The sequence below is a fragment of the Rousettus aegyptiacus genome, unplaced genomic scaffold (genome assembly GCF_014176215.1).
Source record: "Rousettus aegyptiacus isolate mRouAeg1 unplaced genomic scaffold, mRouAeg1.p scaffold_m13_p_5, whole genome shotgun sequence".
Classification (NCBI taxonomy): domain Eukaryota; kingdom Metazoa; phylum Chordata; class Mammalia; order Chiroptera; family Pteropodidae; genus Rousettus; species Rousettus aegyptiacus.
This window is the reverse complement of record NW_023416308.1, coordinates 40,480,591-40,498,594: the sequence shown is the minus strand read 5'-3', so window position 1 is coordinate 40,498,594 and position 18,004 is coordinate 40,480,591. Positions and strand designations below refer to the sequence as shown.

At 37.7% G+C, this 18,004-nt stretch overlaps 1 protein-coding gene across 3 annotated transcripts in view; it reads right to left on the bottom strand.

The window, feature by feature from the left end:
• MPZL3 (myelin protein zero like 3) overlaps positions 1 to 18,004 on the bottom strand; it is a 21,439-nt gene extending 3,435 nt beyond the window's left edge. Inside the window, exons 1-6 of one of the 3 annotated variants that reach the window (XM_036220636.1) lie at positions 17,094 to 18,004; positions 7,767 to 7,876; positions 6,699 to 6,865; positions 3,943 to 4,153; positions 2,094 to 2,259; positions 926 to 989 (exon numbers count right to left, since the gene is read on the bottom strand). In XM_036220636.1, the coding sequence (XP_036076529.1) occupies positions 926 to 989; positions 2,094 to 2,259; positions 3,943 to 4,153; positions 6,699 to 6,865; positions 7,767 to 7,809 (651 nt within the window). In that variant the 5' untranslated portion in view covers positions 7,810 to 7,876; positions 17,094 to 18,004. Of the gene's footprint in view, positions 1 to 925; positions 990 to 2,093; positions 2,260 to 3,942; positions 4,154 to 6,698; positions 6,866 to 7,766; positions 7,877 to 16,172; positions 17,061 to 17,093 lie in introns of those variants that run through there. The other 2 variants (XM_016155510.2, XM_016155503.2) reach the window with 2 other exon arrangements.

Here is an 18,004-nt window from a genome sequence, read left to right as displayed (position 1 = left end):
CCATCTTAGAAAGAAAAGCAATTCAACACACCTACCTCTACCTATTGCCCTATTTCTATGCATCCCTCCACAGAAAAATTCCTTGAAAGAGTTGTTTACATCCACTGTCACCAATAAATCTCTTCATATCCTTTCTTGGCCTTACTCCAGTCTGGCTTTCATTCCCTAGTCCATGGAAGCTGCTTTTGCCAAGGTCGCCAATGACCTCCACATTATAGATCATGCGATAATCAATGTTCATTCCTTATTTTACTCAACCTGACTCCGCAGCAATTGGTACATTCTCTTTTCCCAAAAAAACTTTCTTCATTTTGCCTCCAGGATATCAAACTCTCCTAGTTTTCCTTCTACCTCACTGGACATTCCTTCTTAGCCTCCTTTGCTAATTTCTCCTCATCTCCCCAATCTACGAACTTTGGAGAGTTCAAGGGCTCAGTCCTGACTTCCTCTCTATGTACACTCATGACCCTGGTGGAAATAGCTCTACCAGTCTTTATCTGCTAATGATTCCTAATGTATATTGCCAGTCTAGACCTCTCTTCTGAACTTCACACCCACATGACCAATTGCCTACTCCACATCTCCACTTAGATGTTTAATAAGTATTTCAAATTTAATATATTCAAACTCAGCTCCTGATCTTCTTCCTAAAACCTGTTCCACCCACAGACTTGTACATATTAGAAAATGGCAACTCATTCTTCTAGTTGCTCAAGTCAAGAACTTTGACTCTTATTCTTTTACATATACATGCAACCCATCAGTAAATTCTACTGAGATCAAAATGCTTTGGAAGAAGACTTTGGTTGACATCATGCTTTAGACCTACTGGCATACCCTCTGCTGCCTCTGAGGGGAAAGGATCTCGCTGAGTATGCAAAAAGTGGAACATGAGCAGAAAGCAGAAGAAATGGCATGGGCTTACCAAGCACTCCGCACAACGGACACAAAGTCTCGCCATGCAATTATCCTCCTCCTCTTGGTCAGTGCTATAGACAGAAGACAAACCAAATCAGAACAATCACTATCTCAGGATAGAGCAGTTAAGAGCACAGGCATTGAAGTCAGACAGGTCTGGTTTTAAATTCCAGTTCTGCTACTTACTAGCAGGGTGACTGGGCAAATCGCTTAAGCTCCAGGAGCCTGTTTCTTCACCTACAAAATGCAGACCTTACTAGCTACACTTAAAGATAGTGTTTAGGAGTAAATAAAAAAATAAATTCATGTAAAACACACACCATAGTGCCTGGCACATAGTAAGTGCTCAATAAATAGAAGCTAGTAACAATCATTCATTTAGAAACATACTAAGCATCAACCATGTCAGAGGCATTGTGCTGGGATAGGGATAAGGACATAAATAAAGCAGAGTCCCTTGAAGAATTTACAATCTCATGGGGGTGAGAGACCTGTTGAAACTTAACAAGTACAATATAATGCAATGTGATAACATTTTAAGGGAGTTAAGGTAAACTGCTGTGGCAACAAAGAGGGGGTGATTAGTTCTCCCTGTATGGCTCAAGGAAACTCAAAAGAAGGGGACATTTCAATTGGGTCTTGGAGGATAAGGAAGAGTATTACAGGCAACAAAGGGAGAGAGGAAGAGGATTTCATGTGAGAGAAAAGCATTCAGGGGTGGGGGTGAGGGGCACAGTGGAGAGGGTTGGGGATAGTAAGCCCTGAATAAGTATGATATGTTTAGAGAAGAAAATAAGCTCACTGTAGCTGGAATGTGGAACAAATGAGAAGAAATAGCAAGAAACAATGTGGTTTCTTGGAATTTCCTGTTAATTTTGAAGAAATGAGATTTCCACTTCAGAATTTATATTCAGAACCATAGCATCAATCTGATTTCCAAAGCAGGAAACTAGGACCATACTATTAACCCCTCTGTCTTTCTCCAAATTAATATCCACAGGTTTCACTCTCTACTTTCCTTCTAGTATGCTCAGCAGAACTATTCTCTTCTAAAAGAAATTCACCAGAACTAAACTAGACCTTGAAGAAAAGAAGGCAGGGGGCTGGGTACTACCCACAAAGCAGGATTGTGAAGAAGAAATGCGTTTACTGCTCAGGGCTCCAGCTGGACTTACTCATCTGAAACCTCAATAGACGACTTCTTATAGCCAGACTTGCTCCTCTTCTTCAGCCCCACAGACTTCCTCGCCATTCTCACCAGCAGCAAAACCACCACCACAGTTGAGGGAATAAAGACAAGAATGGAAAGAAGGGCCACAGATGAGAGCATGGTGCCAAAACCTAGAGGAGAAAAAAGAGAAGGTAAAAGGGAGGGATATGCAAAAATGTTTTCTTTGACATGAGATAGATTTTACTTTTGCTTTTGTATTTCTTCTCATTATAAAAGGAGTAAATTCAATGTAGAAAGTACGCGCGTGCACGCACGCACGCACACACACACACACACACACACGGAATAAAAATTTACCCATAATCCTATTTAGGATTAACATTTTAGTATCTACCCATTACACCTTCTTTCTAAACATATACGAATATGGGTCTGCATATAAGGGTGAGAGTATAAATATCTTCTATAGTTTATATTTTATTTATTTTTAAAGAGGTAATACATTTACATAATACAAGAACCACAAGTATGTTAACTATACAATTTACTCTTTTAAGAGCAGAAAAAGGCTCTCTATATAACATTGGGTCATAAACCAGGCTTGTCTTTGTCATCCTGAGTCTGCAATATTAATCTTCTTCCCTTTGTCCCCACCACACCTTCTTCTCCTCAGAGACAATCAATGTAATCACGTTTCTTTTGGAACCTTTCAGAGATATTTTATTTAAAAACAAGCAATATAGTCTTCTCTCACCTTTTTTTTTTAAAAAAAATTTTATTAACATATAGCTAACATATAATATTGTATTAGTTTCAGGTGTACACCATATTCAACATTTATATGCCTAAAGGGACCACCATAAGTTAAAAAGAGTGTATATTTTTAAAAGTATGAATCATTTTTTACGCATAATTTCTAACGTCCTTTTTTACTTAATATATGATAAGTACTCTCGATGTTATTACAAATTCCTTCTAGATGTGACTTTTTAAATGGCTGCATAGTATTCTACCATACTGCAGAGTTTATTGAATCAGTCCCCTAATGCAGGACATTCAAGTTACTTCCAATTCTTTGAATTTATTAGTTATATTATGATATTAACCTTGTACATAAATCTTCAAGTTTAGCTCTATTTCTTTAAGATAAATTTTTTAAGTGGAAGTACCAGATAAAAGGGTATAAACTTTTAAGGCATCTGATACATTCTACCACTGTCTTCCAGAAAACTATATTAGTTTATACTCTCACCATCAGTATGTGTCCATGTCTCTGAAATTTGAGTCATTGTCTTAAATAAACCACAACGCAGTCTTATACTTCTAAGTCTTTGGTTCAAATCCAACTAAGGACTAGAATGATCACTCTATAGTCAATAGAGAATAACATAGAAAAAAAGAAAAAAGAATCCGTCCTTAACCTACCTACCCTTCCTTCTGTTTCACACTAAAAGGAAACTGCTGCTCTTTGCTAAATAAGGGAGATGTGCTGCCTTCACCATAAAAGGGTATACCCTTTTAAGACACAGGCAAAAATACTGTCTCATAACTGAGGGCATGCACAAACTAGGGAAACCAAAATGACTTCTATATCATACAGATAACAACCCTCTATTTATTCAGGGATTCATCATACATTCCACAAGACCCGTGATCATTATGACAACATTTGAAGAATAACTTGTTTGCAAAAAAAGATTAAAAAATTCACCCTAATAGACAATTCAGGATAGCAGAATGCTCAAATGACCAACTGGCTTACAAAGATAGGTAGATTTAGTTATCATTGATCTCTCTAGAAAGCACCATAGTAGTCACCAGGCACTGCAGAAGGTTGGTGGCAGGTAGCTTACCCCTTTCTGTGACTATTAGCTCTGTCATGGGAATATTATGGTGCACATCTGGGGGATTCTTCACAGCACAGCTGAATGTCCCATTGTCCTTTATTGTAGGGTTGTTTATGCTTATGGATGCATCCCCTTTGTATACATCTCCAACCCAGGAAATTCGATCTCGAAATGTGCCTGCTGTGGTTGGATACTGGAAGGACTGATAATGAAAAATCTAGGAAAGCAACACCATGAGAAAAAAAATTATTTTGGGAAATGCAATGAAAATTTAAAGCTAAGTAGGTCTAAAATAAAATACAAATGTATAATGGGTTTTCTCAGTTGGGCATTTTTTAAATAATTTGTTTACCTCCATTCTATACATTAAAAGATAAGTTAATGAAGCATCAGTAAAAGGCCTGATAAAAGAATCCTGGTATCCTAACTCTCAAACCCCTTCTACATCCTCCTTGAAAGTCCCAGAGCAGTAGTTCTTGACCTGGGGGACAATTTTACCTTCCAAAAGACATTTGGCAATATCTAGAGACATTTTGGGTTGTCACGACTGAGGAAGAATTGCTAATGGCATCTAGTAGGTAGAAGCCAGAAATATTGTGAATTCTACATTGCATAGGACAGCCTCCACAACCAAGAATTATCCACCTCAAAATGTCAACAGTGCCAAAGTTGAAAAATGCTATTCTAAAGTAGTATCTAATATTCATGTAGTACTGTATGGTTTGCAAATGACTTCCACACATTTACTCGTTTGAGCTCATAATAACACTAAACTATACATGGGGCAGGTATAATTGTTCCAAATTCATAGAAAGGGAAACAAGGTCAAAAACAAAAAAATAAGTGAGTTACACAAAGGCACATGGCTGGTAAGTGGAAAAGGGGAGATTTTTGTTTATCCTCAAAATCAGCAGGAGGGTATAATATAATCAAAACTTTCTCAAGTTATCTATCTTGGCAATTAATAAAAAACCCAAGTCAAATGCATGATCAGTACTCAGTGAATGTATGCTGAAACAAAATGATGTTGCTTCAGATTGTGATCAGCACTTCATCACCAAAAGCATCTAATTATATCTGGTGGCCAAGCAAGTAGTGTAATACAATAGGATCTCTCTTATGCAAGAGTCAAGGCTTTCCTCTTTCTTTGTTTACTTGGTACCACCCTACTTAAGAACTATTGCTCAATTTTGAAGAGCAACTTGCCCAAAAAGATGATGAATTACTTACTAGTTCATTTGTTCATGTAGTCATTCAATAAATATTTACTGCACACCTACTATGTGCTAAGAACTGTGTTAAGCAAAAGGATATAGTGGGAGCCAAACAAGCACAGTCCCTGTTCCTATGGAATTTACTCTGGTGGGAAATACACATGTTAAGAATAAAACATGTAATGTGTGTTCCAAAGGAAGTAAAGACTGTTTACTACTAATTATCAGCATCAACATAAAAGGGTTTGAAATTCCTTATTGATAAAACAAGGCCTACTGTGTGTCTTCAAGATTAATCCAACCTCTAATTCCAAGTTAAATGAGTGATAGTAAAATCTTTGCTAACTGATTAATCTGACAGAACTTGACCTACCACATAACTGCTGCATCAGGTTGTGATTTTAAAGGTCCACTAATTCCAACTTAGGAGAGCTAACTTTCTGACAAGCCTCACAGAAGACAGCACCATACAAGCACTGCTTGTTATCTGCATTTAAGGTTTCCGACCCAAGAAAATCCCCACTGCTTGCCCTGTCCTACTTTTGGCCACAGAGGCAGAGCCAAATAAGGTCAGCCATAGTTTCCACTCAAAATAAAATGAATTATTTTAAGTCTAAAGAAAAAAGGACCACAAATACAGCCTAGCTGCCTTCACAAGCCACCTACCTAGTTCCAAACTACGTGACATTCAATAGCTCCTAAAACAAAATTCAAAGCTATACATTAAAATCAGAGAAAGTATTTCCAATTAAAGAAACAGGAAAAACAAATTAAGGATATTTTCAAAACTACTATCTTACATACAACTATGACATTCACATTGTTGATAGCATCTATCCTGAGCTATGGTATGGATACTGTTGGAAGCATAAAAAGAAACTATTTTTATAGCACTACAATCTCCAATTAGACATCTGCAATAGGATTTGAACTACAAATGTGTTTTATACGTGTAACTAAAGTATATTGCTTCTAATATTGCAAGACCATCTGTTACTAACAACATCTGTCATCAACATAAAGTGATACCACTTCCTTCAAAGGGAGCTACATAAATCAATGCAGATGTTTACATGCTGGGAGAATATGCCAAGATAAATCTAAAGAGTACATATATACAGGCAGATACATCCAATGAGATAACTTCATATGACAGGAAACTAGCAGCTTTTAAGAGAAAGAATGTCTATGACCTATAAAATTTTTCTATTCATCAGTCCTGGAGGTACCATTTTTCAGTACATGGAATCTGAAAATGAAGCTGTGAAGCCACGTAAAAAGAAATATAAAGGGGAAACAAAATTAAACCATACTTCCTCTGATTTTCTGACAATTTTTTCCTATAGCTTATTTGCAAAATTCTTAAATAGAAGAATAAAAAGCCCTGCATTACCAAATAAATGCCATGTAGGGTAGCAAGTTATCTCCTATTGCAATAGAAGTTCATCTTCTAAGATGAGAAGGAGTGCTGGGGACTTGGAATAAAAGGATTCCAGAGCTGTGGACCACAGAAAACTCAAAGAAATTTTTTTAAAGGTATACACTTACTGATTCTGTGCGACTGCTGCTGGGAGGTCTGTATGTCCAGTCTATGGTGAGTTTGTCCGTGACAGATGAAGTCGACTTGAAAATACATTTCAACTTAACCTGTTCTCCAACATAACCCCGAACATGGGCATCTACATTAATCTCCAAAGAAAGGACAATGTGGACACCTAAACAAAGCAAGCCCAAAAACTTAAAATGTTTTCATTTGGGAGGAATAGATGCTGTTTATTATTTTTAGGGCTCTCATCAAAAAACCATAGCAATAAATATATTCTCATACAAGCCGAAGAGGACAAAGAGCAGATATCTGTATTAAACAAAGGCAGTATTTTTGTCATTTTACAATATTAAATCACAGAAGGAATGCTTGGGTAAAAAAATTAAATCTGGTCACATGAGCATTTTTCCAAATACAGACTTATGGTTAAGTACAAATAAGTGGGTCAGCCCATAGCAGGCTAAAAGACAATACCACCCACTCCCCTGACACCCACATACCCCAGAAATTGTCAGTTATTGTGGTCTAAGAAACATACCCCAAGTGCAGCATGGTTAAAATCTGAAGCTACCACTGCCTCAACCACTAGCAAAATGAGAATAAGAAATAAGCAAAGGATATTTTTTTTTTCGAAGAATTTTATTAAAGTGTCCCAAGGTTCTACCTAGTTTGGGGTTTTCCCCCCCTTTCTTAAAACTGGTTAATGAATCACACATCCATTAAAGGTAAATCAGGAGGAAGAAAACAAAACAACTTAAAGTATTCTAAAATGTAAAAATAAGATACCATTTTTAAATTCTCTGAAGACTTACTCTTTTCAAAACCACCACATATAGCCAACATTGACACTCCATCTACCCCAAAAGAGTTGATACTTTCTTCTGACCAATCCTCTGTTTTCAGAGAACAGTGAGTAGAAATTTATCTTCTACTAGGGAGCCATTTTTAGGAAAGTAAGCCACCAGGACTCTGTTTTTCCTGCACCCTTCTCTACCACAGTAAGCCATGATTCTTCTGGCAGGCCAAAAGCAAAGAGAAGCAAGGTTTCAGAAGAGAGCAAACCTACACACCATTCTGAAAAGCAGCAGTTCTTTTGGTAGAGGCAGGATCCATATCCCATCCCTATCACTTGTTGGCTTTGTGGTCTTAGAAAGTTACTTTACTTCTTCAGTTTTTCACCCTAGTGGGAATGATAATAATAGTGTTTACTTATCTTAGAAGCTCACTGTGAAGAATAGGTTAAAACACGTAAAGAGTAAGTGCTCAATGCATGTTGGATAGCTTCATCATCATTATCGCTACCTCTTTAGTTCTGCCTATACTCTCTCAACCTTTCCTATCACAGACAGTTATGTGTCATCCATTCCACTGCTTTTACCTCTGCTGCTTTGAATCATTTTTCTTGCTCCTCTCTAGACAATCTAGTCTGCTCACATTTGTCTTATAGGAGGAGACCAAGACAGAGCTCACAACTCTAATAAGAATCTGACCCTCCCAAACATGAGAATGGCTTCTGGGTCATCCATAGCATCCTTTCTCACTTTGCCAGGCTAAACTTGTTATTCCTTCTATGCCTTTACAAATGCTATTTTTCTTCATGGAAAGCCTTAATCCCTCAACCCCTACTCTCTTTTGAACCCTCACTCCTGACCCACCCTACTCATCACTCAAGATCCATTTCTAAAAACTGGAAGGTGGAAATGAATGAATAAACTACACTCTGCCCATACCCGACTCCTTTATTCTAAAACATAAGTATAGTTGAAAGATTTTAAAGTATGGGTTTAGAATTAAACAGACCTGGACTTGATTTCTAGCACAGCTGCTTTCTAGTTATGAGATTTTGATCATAGTCATCTAACCTGTTCTTTCAATTTCCTCAGTTGGTAAATGAGAATAAAAATAAGACCTACTTCCTTGGATCACTGTGAGGATCTAATAAGATTAGATAAGATAACCACAAAATACTTCGCATTGCACCTGAAATTGCAACTTTCAACAAATGTTAGCCATGATCATTAAAATAAACACCACAAACATTCAACAACCTTCAATAATTCTCTATCAGGCTATAGAATAAAATCTGAATAGTGGTGATCTGGCCCCAAACTTCTGCTACTCCGCCCATCACCCCATTCCATTCCCTTCACCATGCCCAGAATGTCCTGCCATTTCTCAAATGTACTATGGCCTTTCACACCACTGTGCCTTTCTTTGTCTGGAAGATCTCTCCATCCCTACCAATGCCTGGGTTATTTTCCACACACTACTTCCCTCAGTGTTCACACACTTTCAAAACCCAGCTCAAATATCAGCACCCTTGTGATGCCTTCCCAAATTCCTTGACGCAGTTCATTGCTCTTTTTTCAATGTTCTCATTACATTTAGTACATAATGCTATGAAAGCACATATACTATTGATTGCACTCAGTTTGGAAAGACTATTTCCTTCATTAAATGCAAACACCTTGAGAGCAAAATTCAGAGTGAGGGGAACAAGTAGAGAGAGCCTGAGGGAAAGAAATGGACAGGTCACTAAAGATTCTAGTATAGGAACAATGTGTGCTCATTAGTCACCCACTCTCTTCCTAGCTCATTTTTTACAGTATTTTCAACATTCTTAAGTTCCCTACACTCCTACCTTTCCATTGCACCCATTCAGGAAAAGCTCAGCCCTAGATGACCACTCCTAGACTGTGGCTGATACAAAGAAGAAAAGCCACACAACTGCACAAATAGTTACCATAAGGAAGTCATGAATTCTACCCACAGCTGAGTTCTTAATGAGAACTGACGGCCCTTAAACCAGCCCTGGTCAGCTCCTCCTTCTGATTCCTAAAACTGTCATTCTCCTTCATCCTCTGTGTACCTCCAAAGTCCTCATTCTCAGGAGAAAATGTCTCTTTTTACTTTTCCAACAAACTCGAGCATATACAAACTGGCCAGACACACACCTTATTGCAATTGCACCCATCCTTACTTCCAATCTCAAAGGCTGTGGTGTCCCTTTTCCTATGCAAGCTTAACTCCTCTGTTCAGCCCTAGATCATTCCCCTCTAAGCCCTGCTCCAGCAGAAAAATCCTCCTACCATCTTCAACCTCTCCCTTTCAAGAGGGGTTCTCTCTACCCTCACAGCCTCTAAACACACAGAAGTCTTTCCCATTCTTAAAAACAAATAACAATAAAACATAACAATCATTCCTTAACCTTGTAATACTGTTCATTACCCACTACTGCCTTCTCTTTCCTTTCTAAGCCAAGTTCTACATCCAACATGTCCATTTCCTCCCATCTCATCCACTTCTGGACACCTACAGCACAAGCTGGACCTCACTACCACTTCTGGTAAAGAGCATCATGTCTTCAAACTGCAAAATACAAGGGATTAGAAACTTTTCTGTCCAGATTTTATACTCTCTCTCTCTCTCTGTAGCAGAGACTACTTGCTCCTTGACCTTCTACATCCCAAGGCTTTTATGATCTCATTCATTCATTCGTTCTTCAAACATATATTTATTGAGTATCTGTCTTGTGTCACACTCTCAGCATGGAATTAAATGTGAGCAAAATAAATACACTCCCTGATTTGGAGCTTAAAATACAGAAGTTCAATACGTTAACTAAACTATAATGTCTAATGACAAACTCTGATAAGTACTATGAAAGAAAGACAAAGAAAATGGCTATGAGAACTGCACCTATTATGGTAGGGGAGCAGGGAGTGGTTACTGAAAGCATCCCTGAAAAGATACTTTTGGTTTGAGTTCTGAAGGAACGGTAACAAGGTGAGAAGAGGGAGAGTATTCCAGGCAGAGGACACAACATATGTGAAGATTCTGTGCCAGGAAGAAGCATAGTAAGTCAAGGAATGGAAGTGAAGACATTATGGCCGCAATACAAAGAGCATGAGAGAGAAGAACGAGATGTGGTTATGAGGTAAGCAGGAACCAGATCATGCAGGACCTTAGAGATCTGGGTCCTTATTCTTAGGGTAATGGGAAGCCATGGAAAATGCTTAAATATGGGACTAAGTGATGAGACAGGATAAAGTCTGCATTTTTAAAAGATTACTCTAGGTAGACAATTAGGAGCAAGAGTAAATTTCCTACCCATTCTTATAAGATTACTTAGGAGGCTACTATAATAATCAAATGAGAAATAAGGAAAGCTTGAACTAAGTTGGTGGCAATGGACAGGGAGAGAACTAAAAAGATAACAATACTTACAAGGTAAAATCATCAAGAATATTAAGAGAAAGAGGTGTCAAAGATGACCCCCAGGTTTCTGACTTGGTGATGTTCATTGACACAGGGAAGACTAGAAAAGTACCAGGCTTTGGCAGGAAAGAACATGAGTTTTATTTTTGATAAGTTTAAGGTGCATGTGACATATGCAAGGGATGATGTCAAGGGGGCAATTGGTTTAGGGCAGGGTCGGCAAACTATGGATCACAGGCCAAATCTAGCCCATCTATAAAATGTTTTCTTAGAACACAGCCACGATGACTCATTTATGTATTGTCTGGAGATGTTTTTGAGCTCTCCAGCAGAATTGAGTAGTTGCAAGAGACCATTTGACCAATAAAGCCTAAAACATTTATTCTCTGGCCCTTTACAAAAGTTTGCCAACCTTGGTTTAGAGTAAAGAAGAAATACTAGTTACAGTTATAAATCAGAATGTCATTAGTCTTCCTCCAATCAACTCTGCACACTGACTGTACTACACGCACGCGCGCACACACACACACACACACACACACACACACACACACACTTTCACATCGCTGAGTTTCTACCAAATCTTTCTAAGCCTCTTCCTTTCCTACCCATTCCTAAACACTGGTGTTCTTTAGAGATCCACTCTGAGCCCATGGTACTTCATTCAACATGTTCTCCTTGGACAACCCTATTCACTTTTATAGATTTAACAACTGCTAATAGGCTAATGATTCCCCAATCTATATTGCTAGCCATGACCTGCCTCTGAGTGTCCAAATATTACTGGATATACTCTCTTGAATTTAACCACCCTAAGATTTCAAAATGAATGTACTGAAGTTTTGTTTGTTGACAGCTCTATCCTTTCCTCTCATCTCTTTTCCTAACAACACACAAATTTTCTTTGGATGCCTTCCAAATATAGCCCAAGAGTCTGGGGAAAGATGCCTCTATCAGACAGGGCCCAGGCAGGAAACAGAAGGTACAATATCTGAGATTTTGGAAAGTGTATAAATCACTTTTCAAAGGGACTTTTCTGAGGGTCGAGGAAGCCAAAAAAGGCACAAGGCTTCACTACCCCCAAGCATGAAGGAACAAAGGGAGGAAATGGTGTTACCAAAGCTTAGTAAGCGCAGGAGCTGTAGGCCACCTGATAAAAGCTGTAGACATAGAGGGCAGCCACTGTAGACCAGGGGGTGTACCAGGGACTTACAGAGGGACACTGAGTTGTTGATGCAAAGGCCAGAGGCAAGGTTCTCTACCAGGTCAAAGTGCCGGTGGATTCCATTGTTCCTCTGTTGAGCTCTTCCACCTCCGTGTGCAGACATAGCACCACCATAGCTGAGACATCATCAAACTGGATAATAGAGATTGCTCTGCCCAGAATATTCCCTGAAACTCCGCCTCCCCCAACTCCCAGCCCTACCTAAGCCATATGCAGTTGTGTCCTTGCCAGTCTCGTGTAACTTGCTGAACAAGCTCCAAGACCCACACTGGTGGCAACTGACCTCAGTTTCTGGTGTGGCTTCTTGAGGCAACTATAAGCACAGCATCTGTGGATTGCTTCCTAAATGTTAACAGGTAGCCCTGGAGGGACACAGGCTGGGGCTAAACTTGGCCTACAGCTGAAACCCTCTTAGGTCTCTACTTTTGGACATCTACTACACAAAGCCATGCTAAGAAGACTGAGTGACTTAGGAGCTTTGCTTAGTACATAGAAATAGATACAGAAAGGCAGCCAAAATAGGAAGACAAAGCAGCAGAAACCATATGAGAGAACAGAACAGAGATCCAGGAATAATGGAGTCAAGCAATCTAACAGATGCAGAGTTCAAAACACTGGTTATAAAGATGCTCAATGAACTTAGAGGAAGTGTAAATGAATTCAGTGAGAACTTTAACAAAGAGATAAAAAACATAAAAATGGAAATGGAAATTATGAAAGGAAACCAGTCAGAAATGAAGAATACATTATCTGAAATGAAGAGTATATCAGAGGGAATTAACAGAGTGGATGAAGAAGAGGATCAAACCACTGATATAGAGGATGGGAAAACCAAGGTTACCCAATTAGGAAAGGAAAAAGCAGCTAAGAATGTAATAATTTAAGAAGTCTTTGGGACAAAATTAAATGTAAAAATACCCATGTAATAGGGGTACCTAAAGGAGGAGAAAGAGAACAAGAAGTTAAAAAGCTATTTAAAGAAATAACGATGGAAAACTTCCCTAACCTGGTGAAAGAAATGGATATACAACCCCAGGAAGCTCAGAGAGTCCCAGGAAAGAGGAACCCAAAGAGGCCCACACCAAGACACATCATAATTCAAATGCTAAAGGTTAAGTACAAAGAAAAAATCTTAAAAGCAGCAAGAGAAAAACAGTTAGTTACCAACAAGGGAGCACCCATAAGACTGACAGCTGATTTCTCAAAAGAAACTATGCAGAAGGGCATGGCAAAAAAAAATTCAAAGTGATGAAAATCCAGATCTACAACCAAGAATACTTTATCTAGCAAAGCTATCATGTAGTGTCAAAGGACAGATAAAGAGCTTCCCAGACAAAAATAAGCTAAAGGAATTCATCAACACCAAGCCACTATTACAGGAAATGTTGGAGGAATTTCTTTAAGAAGAAAAACATGTATCAAAATTGTAATAAAAAATGGTAATAACTACGTATCTATCAATAAGTACGTAAAATGGAAAAGAATTAAGTGTTCCAACCAAAAGATAGAGTGGCTGAATGGATAAGAAAACAAGACCCTTATATATGCTGCCTACAAGAGATTCACTTCAGATTAAGACACACACAGACTAAAAGGAAAGGTGTGGAAAAAGATATTGCCTTGATGGTCCTCAAGGGTATTGGACTAAATGAGTATGTCAGATAAAGACAAATACCACATGATTTCACATTCATGCAGAATCTAAAGAACAAAATAAACAACAAAAATGGAAACGAACTCATAGAGAATATTTTGAGGGCAACTAGATGAAAGGGGGGTTGAGGGAGATAATGAAAAAGAGTGAAGGGATTAATACAAATGGATACTTACAAAACAGTCATGGAGTATAAAGTATAGCATAAGTAAAACAGTCAACAACGTTGTAATATATATGTAAGAGAGAAAAGGGGTACTAGATTTAGTGAGGTTATCACTTGAGCTCTAATCACTATGCTGTACAATTGAAACTAATATATTATTGTATGCCAACTATAATAAAAAAATTCAGTGAATTGTACAATGTAAATATGAGTAACTAATTATATATTTCAATAGAGCTGGAGAAAAAATAAAATAAATTTAAAAATTTTTAAAGATTTAATTTTGATGACACCTTCAGAAAGTCTTCCTTGTATGCTTATGGCAGATTAAGGGCAACTTTTCTGTGCTCCTATGGTCTCTAGTGCATTTCCCTCTTAGTACCATATTCTAAAATTATCTGTTGACATCTGTGTCTTCTGCAATGGACGTTTAGCTCATCAAAACAGAACCTATCACATTATGGATGCTCAGTAACATTTATTTAACTGAACCACACCAACAGTTTCCTTCTTATATCAAAAACTGTTACAAAATAAGCATAAAAATTACAAATTGTGAGCAAATTGGGTTAGTGAATTATACTAAGTACACCGTTAACAAAGCTACCTATTTTCTTCCTTGTTGATGTTTGAATTCCAATTTTAAGAGCATAATTTTGCCTCAGAGTTATCAACATGCAGTCACTTCACTGAAACCTAAACACTAGTTAAACAGGTCTTAAATGTATAGTTACAGAAAAGTAAGATCTGTGAATGAACTGAACAAGTCTACATTACTAATCTATACTTCAGGATGGTGGTTCCCCTTGAGGGAGAAGGGATAATGACTGGAAGGAAGTACAAGAAATGTTTCTGGAGTGCTTTTAATATTCTATTTCCTGATTGGGGTGCTGGTTACCCAGGTGTGTTCAGTTTCGGAAAATTCAGTGAGCCGTACCCTTCTGATACGTACACTTTTTTATGTATGTATGTATGTGTGTGTGTGTGTGTGTGTGTGTGTGTATATATATAAAACTGATATAAGTGTTTTTTAAAATCAATGGCTGTAAAATAATTTGGTTCCTTCATTCGAAAAATAAAATAAGAAAAAAATACCAATCCAATGTTACATTCATTCAGAAATTTTTATTCTCGGCTTAATGTGCTTATGAATATTTATCTTTTCACCTGAGTAAAAAGGCATTCTTGCCCGGTAAAAACAGCTAACTGTGCAAATACTCATGATAATTAACAAAATTTTTATCTGGGAGGAAAACAAGGAAATCACATTTAAACACAAGTAATTTTACACATGAAAAAAAATGACCAAACTGGTTTTCCAAAATATAAATCTGTCAACCTCTGACTCATAAAATTGCATTCTTTAAAAAAAAAAAAAGTGTAAGAACCCTAGGCACTTAATTTCTTGTTTCTACATACTTAGACTATACTTAAAATTAGGGAGAATTCAAACAAGCCTAAAATTGAATCAGTCCTATCTCTGAGAGGGAAAGACAAACACTGGTATGAAACAAAAGTATAGCATAACAGATTCAAAAGTAAGATTAAAAAAAAAGAGAAGAATGAATCTTGAAAACATGCTAAGTGAAAAAAGCTAGTCACAAAAAAAAATAAGATTTCATTTACATGAAATGTCTAGAATAGGCAAATACCTAGCAATAGACAGTAGATTGGTATATGCCAGGAGCTAGGGGGAGGAATGCGGAGGAATTGTTAATGGGTAATGTGTATGGAGTTTCTCTTTGGGGAGATAAAATGATCCCAAACTGATTGTAATAATGATTGCACAACTCCAAATATAAAAATCACTTTAAATGGGTAAATTGTATGGCATATAAATTATATCTCAATAAAACTATCATTTGTTAAAGACAAATCAATTCGACAAGTACATAAAGCTCATAAAATCAGCTTTTAATATTCGAATTAGTCTGCTTGATTTAATGCATGCCAGATGTGAAATGACATCATTTAAGAAACCACCTACCATTTCTACATTTATTTTCCTCAGTAGGACAATTTTTGAACATTGATATAGGATGGTGGGGGAATTGGGATTATATGGAGTGACAGTAGGTCAACCTAAATATTATCTTGCAAAATAATTTGGCTGAAACTGGACCCTTGTAATGACACAGACAGCTGGGAGGGATCAGGGAGTATGCTAGCAGCATATTAGTCACCAAATACGTAAAAAAACTTGCCAGCCTTACCTGCTGAGATTTAGAACACCTGAAGTCTTTGTTAAAGGTCGCCTTCAGAAATTCCCATTACCCATACACAGGAAAATTTTATGAAGTTAACAATTCACTCTAATGTTAGCTCTGTTAACATTATTTCCCAGAAACACACACACACACAAGCACGTAAATAACTGCCCTCTAAAATGAAGGTAGTTGGGCTAGATTGAAATTCATGCAACTTGAAAATTGCATGAAAGCAAAACTTAAGCAAATTTTAAGAACATGTCATAGTGTGAATACTGTACTTCTGGTATTAGTTAATACTACAGATTAAAATTTTAACAATCGATGTCTTTTAATTTTTTCTTAAATGTGTTATTAAAAAGCTAAAGCAGTTGCTTTTTCCTCAACAAAATGTGCCTCTATTATAACGAAATCACACTACATCCTTCCTGTAACTAATAAACCTTTTACTTCGTGGCCCTAATAATCACCTACAAAAAATAAAATTACCAAGTCATGCTTTTCTTTCCAAAATTTACTTGGACAAACTACGGAACACTAGAATTGCCCTTTCCTAATCATGATATACAGCCCACAAAACCACAGCAGAGTCAATCACTGATAAACTCATCACAAGGCAAAGTCGGGTGCACACAAAACCGGAGACATCCTTGGTTCTACAAAGTCATGCTATCACCAGAATACAATGCAGTCACGCGAGGTGGTCCAGCTCCCAGGGGCTCAAGAAAGCACTAACAAGCTACCAACTCCACTGAGTGAGTGGTGATTACAAAAAAAATAACATTCTGCCCACACACGCCGCTTCCTTCCTTCCCAGAAGCTTTGTGGGGGCTTTCCTGAGACCACCCTCACCCGGAACCGGAAGAGCGACCATCTTCCCTAACCGCCCCCAGCCGGATGTGGGCCAGAGCCAGCCAGCGCACTCACCCTGAAACAGGACGCCCAGCAGTGGAAACAGAATGTAGCTACGGGCTCCAGCTGCTCCGCTGTGCTGCATCCCGACAGCTCTCCAGATGCGTGCACACCTTGTTTACCGCTCCCGGTAACAACGGAGGTAACACCGGACGTGACGCAAGGGCGAGAGGCAGTGGAAACACTTAAAATGGCGATTCAAAGTTGCCATGGGAACCTGGCTGTTTTCCAGAACTACACCTGGTCTTGTTCACTACCCAGAGATTCTTTAATTCTCAAATTGTTTTTTATTCGCTTTCTCTTGAAAATGGGAGAGACTACTGACTTTGGAGATTTTACTATTTATTTGTATGGCTCTTGAAGGACAAAATAATTTTGATTCTCTAACCTTGTTTCTGAAAGGTTTTTTACTCTCTACAAATATTTTATTTGAACTCCCTCAGTAAAGCTTTCTATAGATTTAGAGTTCAGGGGGACTCAGATCATACAATATCAGTTAATAGATATTAATTAGGCCTTTGTGCCTTAAGTCTCTTTAGTTCGTGTTCTTTTTTTTGTATAGCTCTAACATAATCCAGTTCAGCTCCTACCTGAATTGATAAATTGCCGCTGACAGTGGCAATGATGAAATCATTACAGCATATAATAGAGGGTAAAAGGAACTGATATTTGTATAACTTTTACTTGGAAAAGTGAGAAAGTAATGTTTTACAGTGCTTGCAATGAAAACACAGTGTCGCATTCTTATGAAAAAGAAATGGAACACTTAAAATGGTTTTGCTTTAATCATTAGGTAACCTGTTCTCCTGAAAGCTACATATTTTAACAAAAGCAAGAGGAGAACAAAAGTCTGCTAAAGCTTTTGGGAAAGTTTAATAACCTTCCATTTTAAACTCTCATTCCTTTACTAGACTTGAAAGCTGGTA